Below are 12,830 nucleotides of genomic sequence, written 5' to 3'. Positions count from 1 at the left end.
AGATGGGCACTTAGCAGGGATGGTTTGGTCAGAGATGGTCCTGCCTTGACCAGGGAGCTGGACTAGATGACTTCATGAGGTCCCTTCCAGCCATATGTTCCTATGATCCTAGAAGGTCCTATACAACTCACAGCTTGTGACCATGATGTATTATGACCCTTAGAGAGTATGGGAACCTAGAATAAAGTTCTCCATCGTGCCTTTGGATTCCCTGAAGCAGATCTCAGAGGCTGAATGAATGAGTACTTAAAAAGGAAGTAGAAAGTGGAAGACAAGAAAAGCATCTTCTTGAGACGCCTAACTGATCAGCTGAGAATTGTGTTCTACGAAGCCAAATGAGCCAACAGATCTATTTTCCTTTTGATTCATCTCCCAGAAAGCTGTAGCAATCATCATGTGAAAATGTATTTTGTAATTGTAGAGATATGAAATCTTTGAGGGTAAATCTGGCACATAGAGAAAGTAGCTCAAAACTACATAAAATAGTAATTGTATCTTTTTTGTTCAAAAGAGGAAATGTTTTTAATAGCAGGAGGTTGTCTATAAATTTGAAGACAGAAATCGTTGGTTGTGATGCAATTATTCCCTTGCAGAATGTGCCAAGTTATAAAGCTACATAATAACAGCTTTTAAATTATACAAGAAAAGTTCAGGACAATATGAAGTGAAATGAGCAATGACAAGTACTGAGTATGGAAAATGCTTTCTGACATCACAGGATTTGTGAGAACAAGAGGAGTATGCACATAGAAGGGATAGAGAAAAGCAGTATTTCTTTGTTGCTACATGTCTTCAGGATAGTCAGAAACTTAGATGTTTCAAAACTGGTAAAGCAGAGTATGCATTATGCTTTCTTGCCTGATCTGACTGGTATTTGGCCCATGTGGAATTCATACTATTGAGCCAGGTACAGACATTACACTTTTATCAATATAAATGATTGAAAATGAGTCTGTTCCCATAATAGAAGAGAAGTTCAGCAAATATAGACTGGTTTAAAAATGGCAGAACCTGATCTAAGATTTGCCTCTACCCCACCAAAGAGTGAATGTATCTTTTGTTTGCTACTGATCTAAAGTACACCACTTACCTAAAACTGCATAACTAAAATCAGTTTCACCTTGGGCTTTCTGAATGTCTGTACCTAGCCTTGGAAGCAAGACAGTAGTAACACTTCTATCTTCCCTCTGGACTTCCTGCTAGTGGGAGCAGCTTTAGGTTACAGTAAGGATGCCATTAGGGCTCCTCTAACAGATTTTGAAGAATCAGAATCAGTAGTTTCCCCCTGCCAACTCTGGAAATGCTTCTTTCTTAGCCGTTGTCTCCCACATGTGTGTGTACTAGCTTGACAGTAGTTTAAACCACATGAAAGCAGTTAGGTAATTATGACATACTTTCTAGAGATGCTGGCCTTCTTAACTCCCTGTCTGTGGGAGCTGCAGCTACTCAGAACTTACATAAACCAAGCCATATTTACTTAGAGGCTTGCATATGGATTTAGGAGCATAACTGTAGGCACCTACATTAAAATTATTAGTAAATATAAAATACCAATAAAAATTATTTTTTGTGGTGCCTCTCTATAAGTCTTTAGGCTTTTTTTTGCCTACCAGGGGCAGTAATTTATTGTAACATTTTACTATTAATAATTTCATTCTAACCTATTCTCTGCTGTGATTGATGTTCCCTGGGTTTTTTTTAGCAGGAATACTTTACATACTGTCCAAGAAGGCTGCTGCACCTTATCTGAAGCCCACTAAGTCAATGGAAGTTCTTCAATTGACTTCAGTGGCCTTTAGTACAGGCCACCAATGAAGACTGTGGCACCATGTTGCTGTCACAGTGAAATAGCCTAAGAAATAATTGGTTTAACTCGGTATGAAACACTGAGCCATACCACAGCTAATTTTCAATGCCAGAAGTGATCAATGGCATTCAGGGCCTGATCCTGCTGTCACAGGTTGAAGAGAGTTTCTGTTGTTTTGAAAGAGAGTGAGATAGAGTTGGATGGGCTGTATTAATATTCAGTATTTTTTCTTTAGTAGGACAGAGTATTGAGTCTTGATCAGGAACCCACAGTGGTAGTTGCTGTATAAAAACATAGGAAAAGGTTCTGTATATCATATGCCAAACTGTCATGTCAAAGAGATCAACAGGGACATTGCCTTGCAGAAAGCATGTAGAGTGCCCCAGGTAGCAATAGGGAAGCAACAGGGAAGGATTCTCAGGCTCCTTGCTCACATGCATCATGTATACCACAGCCATGATCAACTCTTGCTCTGCCCTGGAAAATAATTCCTGAAAAACTTTGGCAGGTAACGTTGCTCCACACCACCCCTTGCCAAACCTGGAACGCTGACACCCACGGTGACTGCTAAGTGGTGATTTAGTGTAAGGGTCAGTGTAAGAGCAGAGAGAAGTGGTGACAGGGAGAAGCAGTAGTGGCAGTGGTGACCAGGTCATACCGTCCACTTGTCTTCAACCTAAGCTGGTTGTTCCAACCCACCACCAGAAAACATTGCCAACTTCTGACCTAGTGGCTTTTCTGAAGCCAAACCTTTACTGCTGCTCTTCAGCAAGAGCCAACAAATAAGATAACTGCTACAAAGCAGTATCAGTTTAATGCAGCATGAGGCTCAGAGTTATATGTCTTCCTGGGAGAAAAAGAGTCTAAAATCTGTGTAAGCGGCCAAAGCGCTTGCTACAAAGCAACTGATAATAAACAAAGGATGTAAATGGAACATCCTCTGTATGCCTACAGTACCTTAGCACAGAGTCATCCCAGCTGTGGAATCCAAATACATTTCCCACAAGCACGGCCTCGACATAACTTAACTCAGAGCAATGTCCAGGAGCAGAAATTGGAATGCAACAAATTAACGTTCCATTTATTACTGATGAAAACCCTTGAATATATTTATACCTCCTGTTCACTCAGTTCTAGTTTCCTCCAACAGAGGAAGGAGGGCAATGAAGCTATTAAATGCTACTCTATGATTTCTTTTCATAGGATGCCTCTCAGCTGGGCAGTCTTCACCAAAGGATAGTGTTTTCTTCTTTTAAAATGGAAAGTGTCATCTTGACAGGGAAGAGAGCATCAACAGACATAGATGGTGGGAGCAGCAGCTATAGAAACATATTTAAATGCTGACATTTTCCAGACTTCCAGACAAAGGCATGGTAAGAAGAATTTACAGCATCTGTATATAGAAATACTTACATTAGCCAAAGGAATAATTTTATTTTGTGTAAGTAATCACAGTGTACAACTATGAAGGCAAAATATAGACACGTGGGCCCTGATTTCCTTAATATATATTGTAATGTGTGTGTGTGTGTGTATATACGCATATATACCTATATGTGCGTGTGTGTGTGTATAAAATAAAGGGCTTAGTCTACCTGTCTGCATTGGCAACACATAGGGGGTGCATGCAGGTGCACATGCACCCCCGGAGATTAGTCATGCACCCCCTGGAAGCGCCAACCGCAAAACCAGAAGTGCCGGCAGAAGTGCACTTCCAGTTTCACCGCCAGCAGTTTCATACTCGGTGATCTGCCACTGGGGGGACCCCCACCCAATCAACGATCTGGTGCCCCTCCAGACTCAGGAGGCACCAGTCACCCATGTCTGTTTGTGTGTCTGTCTGCATGTCTGTCTGTTCATAATGCTTTTGGGCAACTGTGCATGTGAGAGGGCCGGCGGTGATTGGCTGCAGGGGACTCTGCCACCTCAGGCAGGGAGGTGGAAGCCCCACTGCTCCATGGGTGGAAGCAGAGGAGGGGGGCTGGAGGGAGGGAGTCACCACCTCCTCAGGTGGAGGGAAGCCCTGTTGCTCCACAGGAGAAGGCGGAGGCAGAGGTGGGAGGGCAGGCAGGGGGGAGGGAGCAGCCACTGTCTCCTCGGGTGGAGGGAAGCCCTGATGCTCTGTGGGAGGAGGCACAGGTGGAGGAGGGAGGGTGGGGGGAGGGAAGGAGCTATAGCTACTATCTCAGGTGAAGGGAAGCCCCGCTGCTCTGTGGGAAGAGGCAGAGGCAGGCGGGCAGGTGAGTGGGCGGGGGGGAGGGAGCCACCAGTGCCACTTCAGGTGGAGGGAAGCCCCACTGCTCCATGGGAGGAGGCGGAGGCAGGTGAGCAGGGGGGAGGAAGGGAGCTGCCACCACCTCCTCAGGCAGAGTGAAGCCCCGCTACTCTGCAGCAGGAGGCAGCAGCTGAAGCCACTGTGCCAGAGGCTGGAGAAGGAGGCGGTGGCAGCAGCAGGACTGTTTACATGGCCAGCCCTGAAGGGTAAGCAGGAAAGGGGGGGGGGAGGGGCATGGAAACACTCCCTGAAACACTCCGTCATTCATGATGGGCAATTGGCTAGTGGGTGTATACATATATATATATATATATATATATATATATATATATATATAATGTGTGTGTATGTATATGTATATGTATACACACACACATATATACAGATCTCCTCTGCCTCATTTTATTTAGAACAGAATTCCACATGGAGGATAGGAGTGAGCCTGACCTTACTGCAGGTATATCGGTCCAGGAAGGCACAATAGATATTTTCCTTTCACCTCTCCTGAAGCTCTTGCATTTTCTTTTAGATATATGCCACTTCTCTTCACTGTTATATTATAATAAAATATGAAACCGACATCCAATTTGCCTATATTGTACATAATGTATTGGCAGTATCACACATAAAACCATATGTCTCATTTGACTAGAGAACTTATTTTCTTTGGAATAAACTTCAGTTTTTAGATAAAATTGCCCTTGTGACCTGAGGGAAATTTGCACCAAGAAGGATGCAGGATTTGGGTCTAAGAGTCTGTCTTCACTCTGACAATAGGAATTTTTTTTCAAGCTGAAGCACAAAGAAAATTAACTCAGAGTGCAGTGAAACAATCAAAAGAAAACTTTTTCCAATCACTCTAACAATAACCAAAATATTTTCTCTATCTTCCTTTAATTTGAGGAAATAAATGACTTTGCTGTCAGTGCAATTCCATGCTTAATGAATCAAGATGTTAAAACTAGCAAAATGTAATGGGTTACTTTCTTAATTTGTGGGTTTTTTTAGCCTATTGCACATAGCAGGGACTGATTTCATTTCACTATAACGTTAAGTAAAACAGCAGTGAGGGAAGAGTCACCTATCCTGAATTAGAAGATAAAACAGAAAAATAGTTGAATCTTACCTCGTGGGCAGAGATTTTGTTCAAAATAATACCCAAAATCTGAGACCGATAGACAACCCTTTTATGAATTCTCCATACCTCTCAACTATGAAAATAACTGGGTTGAACTCCTATAACAGACTTGCTCATGATTTTTTTTTTCATTCTTTCTGCTTTCAATAAGACCATACAGAACAGTCTCTTTCAATTAGAAATGGGCAAGCAACTGGAAGCAGACCATTTATTCCTCTGCATTTAGCCCTTTCCTTGTTCATGAATAACTGCAAGCTGGCAGTGGCCTCAATTGTCAGCTCTGTTATAGCCAGGTCTTGTAAAAAAATGTTCCATTGAAACCACTTTTTGCTGGATAATTGGATTGTGACTAAACAGTTTTTTAGTTTTTTTAAATGTTTTCTTTTTCTGCACAGAAAAAGTTGCTGCTTCATTGATAACTCTTTGTCTAACAATTGAAAAATCTTTGCCTAAGACACTCAGTCTAGAGGTGGAAGGGAGAAGGAAAGTTGATGTAAAAGCAAAACTTGGTCGGAAAAAAATCCCATTTCCATCCAGGTCCATTCACACACAAGTGGCACAAAAAAACCTGTAAAAGTATTTTGATACAGGGAAACAACTTGGTGTGCTATTTTCCAAAATGAAATAAAAATCTAATCTTACCATTCTCACCAGATGTCTTGTCTTTTTCATTTGTTGCTCCAGCACCTTGCCTCTGGAAGGGAAGAAGAAGGTATTGTCCTGTGAATTCTAAAGGTTTGCATTCTCCCACTGGAACTCCATTTGCCAGAGCCTGAGTCTCTCCCCTCCCTCATGTAGCTGTTCATCCAGCACAAGGTGGAGTTGACATACTCAAAAATCATAGAATCATCAAAAATGAGGGCTGGAAGAGACCTCAGGAACTCATTTAGTCCAACCCCCTGCTCAAAGCAGGATCATCATTCCAGCCAAGGCTTTGTCTAGCTATGGAGCTTCCACCACCTGTCTGGGTTACCTGTCCCAGTGCTTTACTACCCTCCTAGTGAGAATTTTTTTCTAATATCTAACCTAAACTTCCCTTGTTGCAACTTAAAACCATTGTCCCTTGTTCTGTCATCTGCCACCACTAGGAACGGGTAGCTCCGTCCTCTTTGGAACCCCCTTCAGGTAGTTGAAAGCTGCTATTAAAGCCCCCTCAGTCTCCTCTTCTCTAAACTAAATAAGCCCAGTTCCCTTGGCCTCTCCTCAGGAGTCATGTGCCCCAGCCCCACCCCTCATCATTTTCATTGCCCTCTTCTGGACTCTCTCCAATTTCTCCACATCCTTTCTGTAGTGCGGGTCCCAAAACTGAACACAGTACTCCATTTCTGGCCTCACCAGTGTGGAATAGAGAGGAATAATCACTTCCTTTGATCTGCTGGAAACACTCCTACCAATGCAGCCCAGTATGCCTTTAGCCTTCTTGGCAACAAGGGCACACTGTTGGCTCAAATTCTTCTTATTGTCCCTGGTAGCCCCCAGGTCCTTTTCTGAAGAGTTGCTGCTTAGGTATTTGGTCCCCGGCCTGACTCAGAACAGGAGTCCTAAGGGGCATCTGTACAAAACAACAAGTCACCAAACAAGGTGCAAGTCAGGGGAGAATCAGGTAAGATAAACATATCTCAGGGTTGATCTAGGTGTACTTGATCTTGCCTCAGTTCAGACAAGATGAACTCTTAGGGCACATCTACACATTACCCTACATTGACGTTGTTACTGCACTGTGCTTTAGTACTTCTTTTTGGCAGTACTAAAGCACGATGCAGTAACCACCTGTAATGCACCATACATGCAGCACATGGTTATTTTTAGCAGCTACTTGCCATAGTGGCACATTATATTGGGGGAGCATGCCACTACAGTGAAGTAGCTGCTGGTCACGTGTAGACATCCGTGGATGCTACATTGCCATAGTGTGTTGCTAAGGCAATGTAGCATCACATGTAGATGTGCCCTTAAGGTACCTTTGAGCTCTGATTCCATGGTCAGGGAAGGCCCACCTTACCCTCCTGATACTACCACCTATGGCACCAGAAGATAAGGCAGGGATCTTAGACTAACTGGTTCAGGGAGGCATGAGATTTCTTAGGCAACTACCTACTTTACTTTGGGATCCTTTTAGGCATCAACTGCTCTGTTCATCTTAACTGATCTAATTAATCCCTCCCCATGCCCCAGCACCCTTTTCAGAAGTCTCCTCTTCCCTCATACTTTTTCTTTCTATATACATCTTTTCTTTCTGCCAGCCCATTCTTACATCTGATGAAGTAGACTGTTGCTTATGAAACCTCATACCTCTCCAAACCAGTCAGTGCCTAAGCTGCTACCCTACCCTGCCTTCTTCCTGACTTCAGACTCAACTGGCTTCCCACCTCTGCACCTATGGAAATGGCACATTTTATACCTGTTCTTTGGTTAAATTCAGTCAAAAGAATCAGTGACAAGAAGTCATTAGCATCAGATGGTAATCCAGTGACTTTGTGTAAAAACAGTTACTATTTTAAATCCATTTCCCAGATGTCCTGTGTTCATATTTAGAGGTTGATATTACAACTGCTACTAGCTGGCTTACTTGGTGACAGACTCAAAGACTGGTTCATAACAGAAATTCATCCAGGTGTAATTGTATCAATGTGATTATATTACTGGATTTTGGTTTGGGTTGGTTTTTTGGAGTTTTTTAATGCAGATTGGACATCAGTGAATGCGTTTACATGTGATATTAATGCACGATGCAATAAAATTCAATGCAGTTCATACTGGAGTATATTGCTCCTAGGAACAGCATTTGCATGTGCGCCTAGTAACGCAGCACATTGAGCCAGAGCAGCACAGCCCCAGCTAGCAGAGGGTTCAGGGGGTCAGCCTGCCAGCCTGGAGCTGCTCCACCTCAGCTCAACGTACTGCAGAGGGGCTGGCCAGGGCATAAGGGTGCTACACTGTGCAGCTAGCTGTCAGGCAATCCAATACTGTAGCACCCTTGTGCCCCAGCCAGCCCCAATCACTGTCTGTATGTGCATTGTGGTGGAGTAAATAACTCCACCGTAGGATAGTCCTTGTGTCAGGCTGTACTAGCTTACGGCAGAGTTAATTAGTTTACTCTGGCCTTGTAGGAGAGCATGTGTAGATGGCAATGCTTTACTACAAAGCTAATTAGTCGTCTCCGCAGTAAAGTGTCTCATGTAGATGCACCCAGTATGAAAATTAAAATACACTCTCATGCCTAGGGATGGAAACTTGGGACATGTCTCCATCTCCTCAGTCTGTGGTAGGGAAAGCCACCATGAAAGACCACTATCCTCACTCATTCACACTCTATATACACCACATACTGAAAGTATGTCATGTCATTGCTTTTTGGCACAGAGCCACAGCATGCTCAGTGAGATTCTAGAGGTGATTAGGTGACATTTCTAGGCATGTTCTGCACATAATTCAGTAATAATTAGGCCTAGGGTGCTTTCACAGAGGTTTTCTCTAGCAATGTGGGCATGTCTTCAGAATTTCCATTCTGGCCCATTAAAAGTTGATGTGTCTAGTATGGTGAATTTCACAGCATGCATTATTATTATTTTTACCACATATTACTATGAATGAAAAATAATTCACTCTCTAGATTCTGCTGTCTAAAAAACACAAGGACTAAATTCATAGTAAACAAACAAATAAAGTATCAAATTCGGTTCCATTCAGCCAGTCAATTTAAGCAATAGTCTTAAAGTCAGTAAAGCCACTGACTTTCACTAAGAATGAAACTGATATTCACTAAGAATATTTCTGTTTTCCCACAATCACTGCAAACCTAATTGGTGGCATGACTGGTTTGTGACCAGCTAGGATGACAAATTGAATTTCAGCTGAAAACCAGCCCCTAAAAATTGCTGTTTCTTAATCACATCCCCGTGCTGGTTGCTCCTTAGGTTCTGGGGCCAGATACAGACATTACACTTTTACCAGTATAAGTGATCAGAAACTGGTCTATACCCATAACAGAACAGAAGTTCAGCACACAAAACTGGTCTATACTTGTAAAAGAACGGTTCAGTGCACACAGACTGGTTTAAAAATGGTGTAATGCAGTCTAAGATTTGCACCCCTCTCTGCCACCCCCCCCGCCATCAAAGTATGAATGTGTGTTCTGTTCACTACCAAAATAAACTAAACCACTTACAGAAAACCGCCTTAGATCAGTTCCACCTTGGGCTTCTTGAATGTCTCTACCTAGCCTGGATACCAGCCCATAGTTAGATTCTACTGGGTGTTTAAAGGGACAGTTATGACCTCAATGAAAAGCTTAATTATGTAGAATATGACTTTCACTGTAGGATTTGAGAGAAAAATCTTCCCAATTTGAAACCGGTTCTACCTATTTAACTGTAACTTCAGCCTTCTGGCTCTGGCAAGTCCCTAGGCTCTAGTTCCAGGTAGGAAAAACACTGATGGGCATGCATAGTCTCAGATTTGTTGGCTCTGCCTCAAACCTCAGGGGTCTCAAAATACTCTGTTCAATAAAATAAGGACAGCCCCTGAGGAACACAGCTCCACTGAACATCTCCATATTTTCTCTTTCTCACTAGCACCTCTGTGCCCAGGCATAAGATAAAAGAATTGGTCAATAACTTTGAAGCAGGAGGGGATCCTTAGAGATAAGAAGTTCTCTTAATGTGTAAATTCACTTAAGATTCAGAAATCCATTCAGCAGCCACTTCCTAGCCAAAAATATTAACTTACAATATTAACTTAGCCTGCAAGCAATCTCAGGTAATACTGCAATATGCAATTGATTATTACTGTCTCCTAGAATGCATATTTGACAACAATGCTACTGTTAATGCATTATTTGTAATTAAATACTCTTTTGAAATTAGATCAGTTCAGTGGAAACATACTGGAATCTCTTGAACAATCATAAAATTGCTTGTCAATCAAAAATGGCAAAGCTATTGCTTCTTTTATTTAAAAAAAAAAGGCAGGGGGGTGGGGTTGTTCTGCCTTTTTTCCTGAAGGTACATGGATAGATGTAGAATTTTGAAATTGGGGGTTCAGATGGTAAGATGCATCATGACATATAAACTAAGAAGTCATTAAACTAAGAAGATATTTTTTTTTCCAGTTAAAAATAAACTAGAAGCTTTACTAATATACCAGGGACCTAGAGCTGCATTATTCCATTTAAGATTAAAGTAAAAACAAATATAACTTCTTTGGATACATTAAAAAGTCTGAGGGGCTGTGAAATAGGAGCTTTGTTACCAGGAGCAGATAACAGACAGCAGAACTGCAGAACAAAGGATAGCTTGGTTGGTGGACCATTATAGCCATTAAAAAGAAGAGAGGGTCATTAACACCTATAGTATAGTTTAGAAGGCATCAGGTAGATGAAAACAAGCCATTAAGTCAACTGACTTCCTCAGCACTGTCTGACTAGAAATGCTTCTGCCACTGCCATGCAGTTGGTTTGAAACTTTGGGTGGATCAGGAATCAAAGTGTGGTACAGGTGCACTCATGCACCCCCTCAGGATCCACCCATGTGAGGGTCTATACCTTATACTGCCATTCCTGATTTTGTCCTAAAAAATGTATATTGTCTTTGACGTGATGGTAGTAGATTCAACAGGAAAGGGGCGGGGGGGGGGGAGGGAAATCTCTCCATAACATGAGTATTGAAAATATGAGGTAAAAAAAAAAATCAGTATGCAGTGCAATTGATCCTCCTGCAAAACACTGGGCATGTCTATATGAGATGCTTGCTGTACAGTTGGGCTGTGCAAAGCTTCAGTCCCTGATTTCATTCACCAGAGGTTTGGCCCGATTCAGTGGCCAAATCTCTGAATCTGAATAGAATTAGAGGACCCTTTAATCTCTCTGAATCGAATCGGAACCCTCCAAATCGATTTGGAGAGATTCGGAAACATTCAGAGATTCAGACATAGACACAGCTTTATATGTTTTCTCTACATACCTCTAGGTAGCAGGGACTCATGACTGCTGTGATGCTGGGGTGCATGGAGTGTCCCACAGAAGTTCAGAGGGCTCCCCAGTGTGCTCGGCAGCATATCCATAAGTGGACCAGAAGCCCTTCTGTTCCACTTCTGGGTCTGCCGGGGAGTGCATAGGACCCCCCCCCCCCACCTCTCACACACACACACCCCTGCCCCTGGCTCAGTGAGTGGTGCCCCCTGGGTCTGGGAGGCCCCCAGCATGCTCCCTGCAGACCCAGAAGTATACCAGAAGAACTTTTGGTCCACTTCCTGGTTTGCCGCTGAGCACATGGAGGGCCCCCCCACACTCGTGTGGGATGCTCCATGCTCCCCAGCATTGCAGCAATCACCAGCCATGCCTACTACCTCAAGGTATGTAGAAAAACTTTTAAAGCTGTGTCTACGTCCAAATCGCTGATTCTCCGAATCAGCATCGAATCTTCAGATTCGGATTCAGCCAAATCGAATTAGGGACAGTGATCTGAATCAACTAATCTAATCACTGTCCCTGATTCAGGCTGAATCTGAATCCGAAATAAATCACATACCCCTACTGTGCATTTGACTAATTAACTGTACAGTAAATGTCTTGGTGTCTACACATGTACCCCTATTAGGGCTCATGAAACTAATAAATTCTGCAGCAGGGTAATATATGTAAATATAAGTCCTACCCTGCTGTGGAATTTTTTCGTGTGCAGCAGCACACATGTAGATGCTGACCAGGATGGCTAGAGCACATGAGTGCTTCAGTGCGGGGACTGCCTGCCAGCTAACCCCACACTGAAGCACCCTCATGCCCCATCCAGCCTCTATTTAGCACATTGAAACCAATCAGGGGCTGGGCTGGCAGACTGAGCCCCCAGGCCTCCTGCCAGCTGGGGTTCCTGTGACCCAGCTCAATATGCTGAGGTCTGGGCACACGTGTAAATCACACACTTGGTATTTGCCGGGAGCAATAAACTGAAGAGCAATAAGAACAGTTTATTGCTGCACGTTAATGGCACATGTAGACGCGCCCATTTAACTTAATTCCCTCATTGGATACAGTTTTTAAAACATTTGCACCACATTGGCATTATCATCTCTGGAGATGTTGTGTTCTCACACTTGTCCTTTAATGATGCCACCATGATGTCCAACACAAAGGACAGCTATGTAATGACATTTTTAGAATGAAAAGCCACAAAGCTGAAAGAAATAATTGCAGGCATTGTCAAAAATTAATCCAATATAGTACTAGGAGAGCAGCAGCATAAATCCTCCGTGTCCCCAACAGACTCAATTAAATCAACAGAATAACAGAATCCGAAAATATTTTTTTTCAAATTTAGACGAGCCCTCAACTTTTAAAAGACAAGAGAAAACCAATGCTTCTTTGACATGCAAGTTTTAACCAGTTTTACTGGTTGGTATATTCTGAAATTCCCCAGGATTTTCTCAGGCAAACACAATTATCTTCAGAAGATTGAAGCATAAAATAAGCTTTCCACTAAGCATCAGAGAAGAAATATCAGAGCTGAAATGAACACAAGTGCAAAAACATAATGATTATACAGTGAAACAGGATAAACAGTTTTGTTGCTATGTTGTGTAGGAAGAAACAGTTTATAAGTGCTTGGAGCCATATT

At 42.6% G+C, this 12,830-nt stretch overlaps 1 protein-coding gene across 1 annotated transcript in view; it reads right to left on the bottom strand.

The window, feature by feature from the left end:
• PCP4 (Purkinje cell protein 4) overlaps nucleotides 1–12,830 on the bottom strand; it is an 86,294-nt gene that overhangs the window by 48,894 nt on the left and 24,570 nt on the right. The window contains exon 2 of the mRNA XM_006262503.4: nucleotides 5,863–5,914. Within this exon, the coding sequence (XP_006262565.1) occupies nucleotides 5,863–5,914 (52 nt within the window). The remainder of the gene's footprint in view (nucleotides 1–5,862; nucleotides 5,915–12,830) is intronic.

This window comes from Alligator mississippiensis, chromosome 1 (genome assembly GCF_030867095.1).
Source record: "Alligator mississippiensis isolate rAllMis1 chromosome 1, rAllMis1, whole genome shotgun sequence".
In the NCBI taxonomy this organism is placed as follows: Eukaryota; Metazoa; Chordata; order Crocodylia; family Alligatoridae; genus Alligator; species Alligator mississippiensis.
This window is presented reverse-complemented; position numbering and strand designations above follow the sequence as displayed.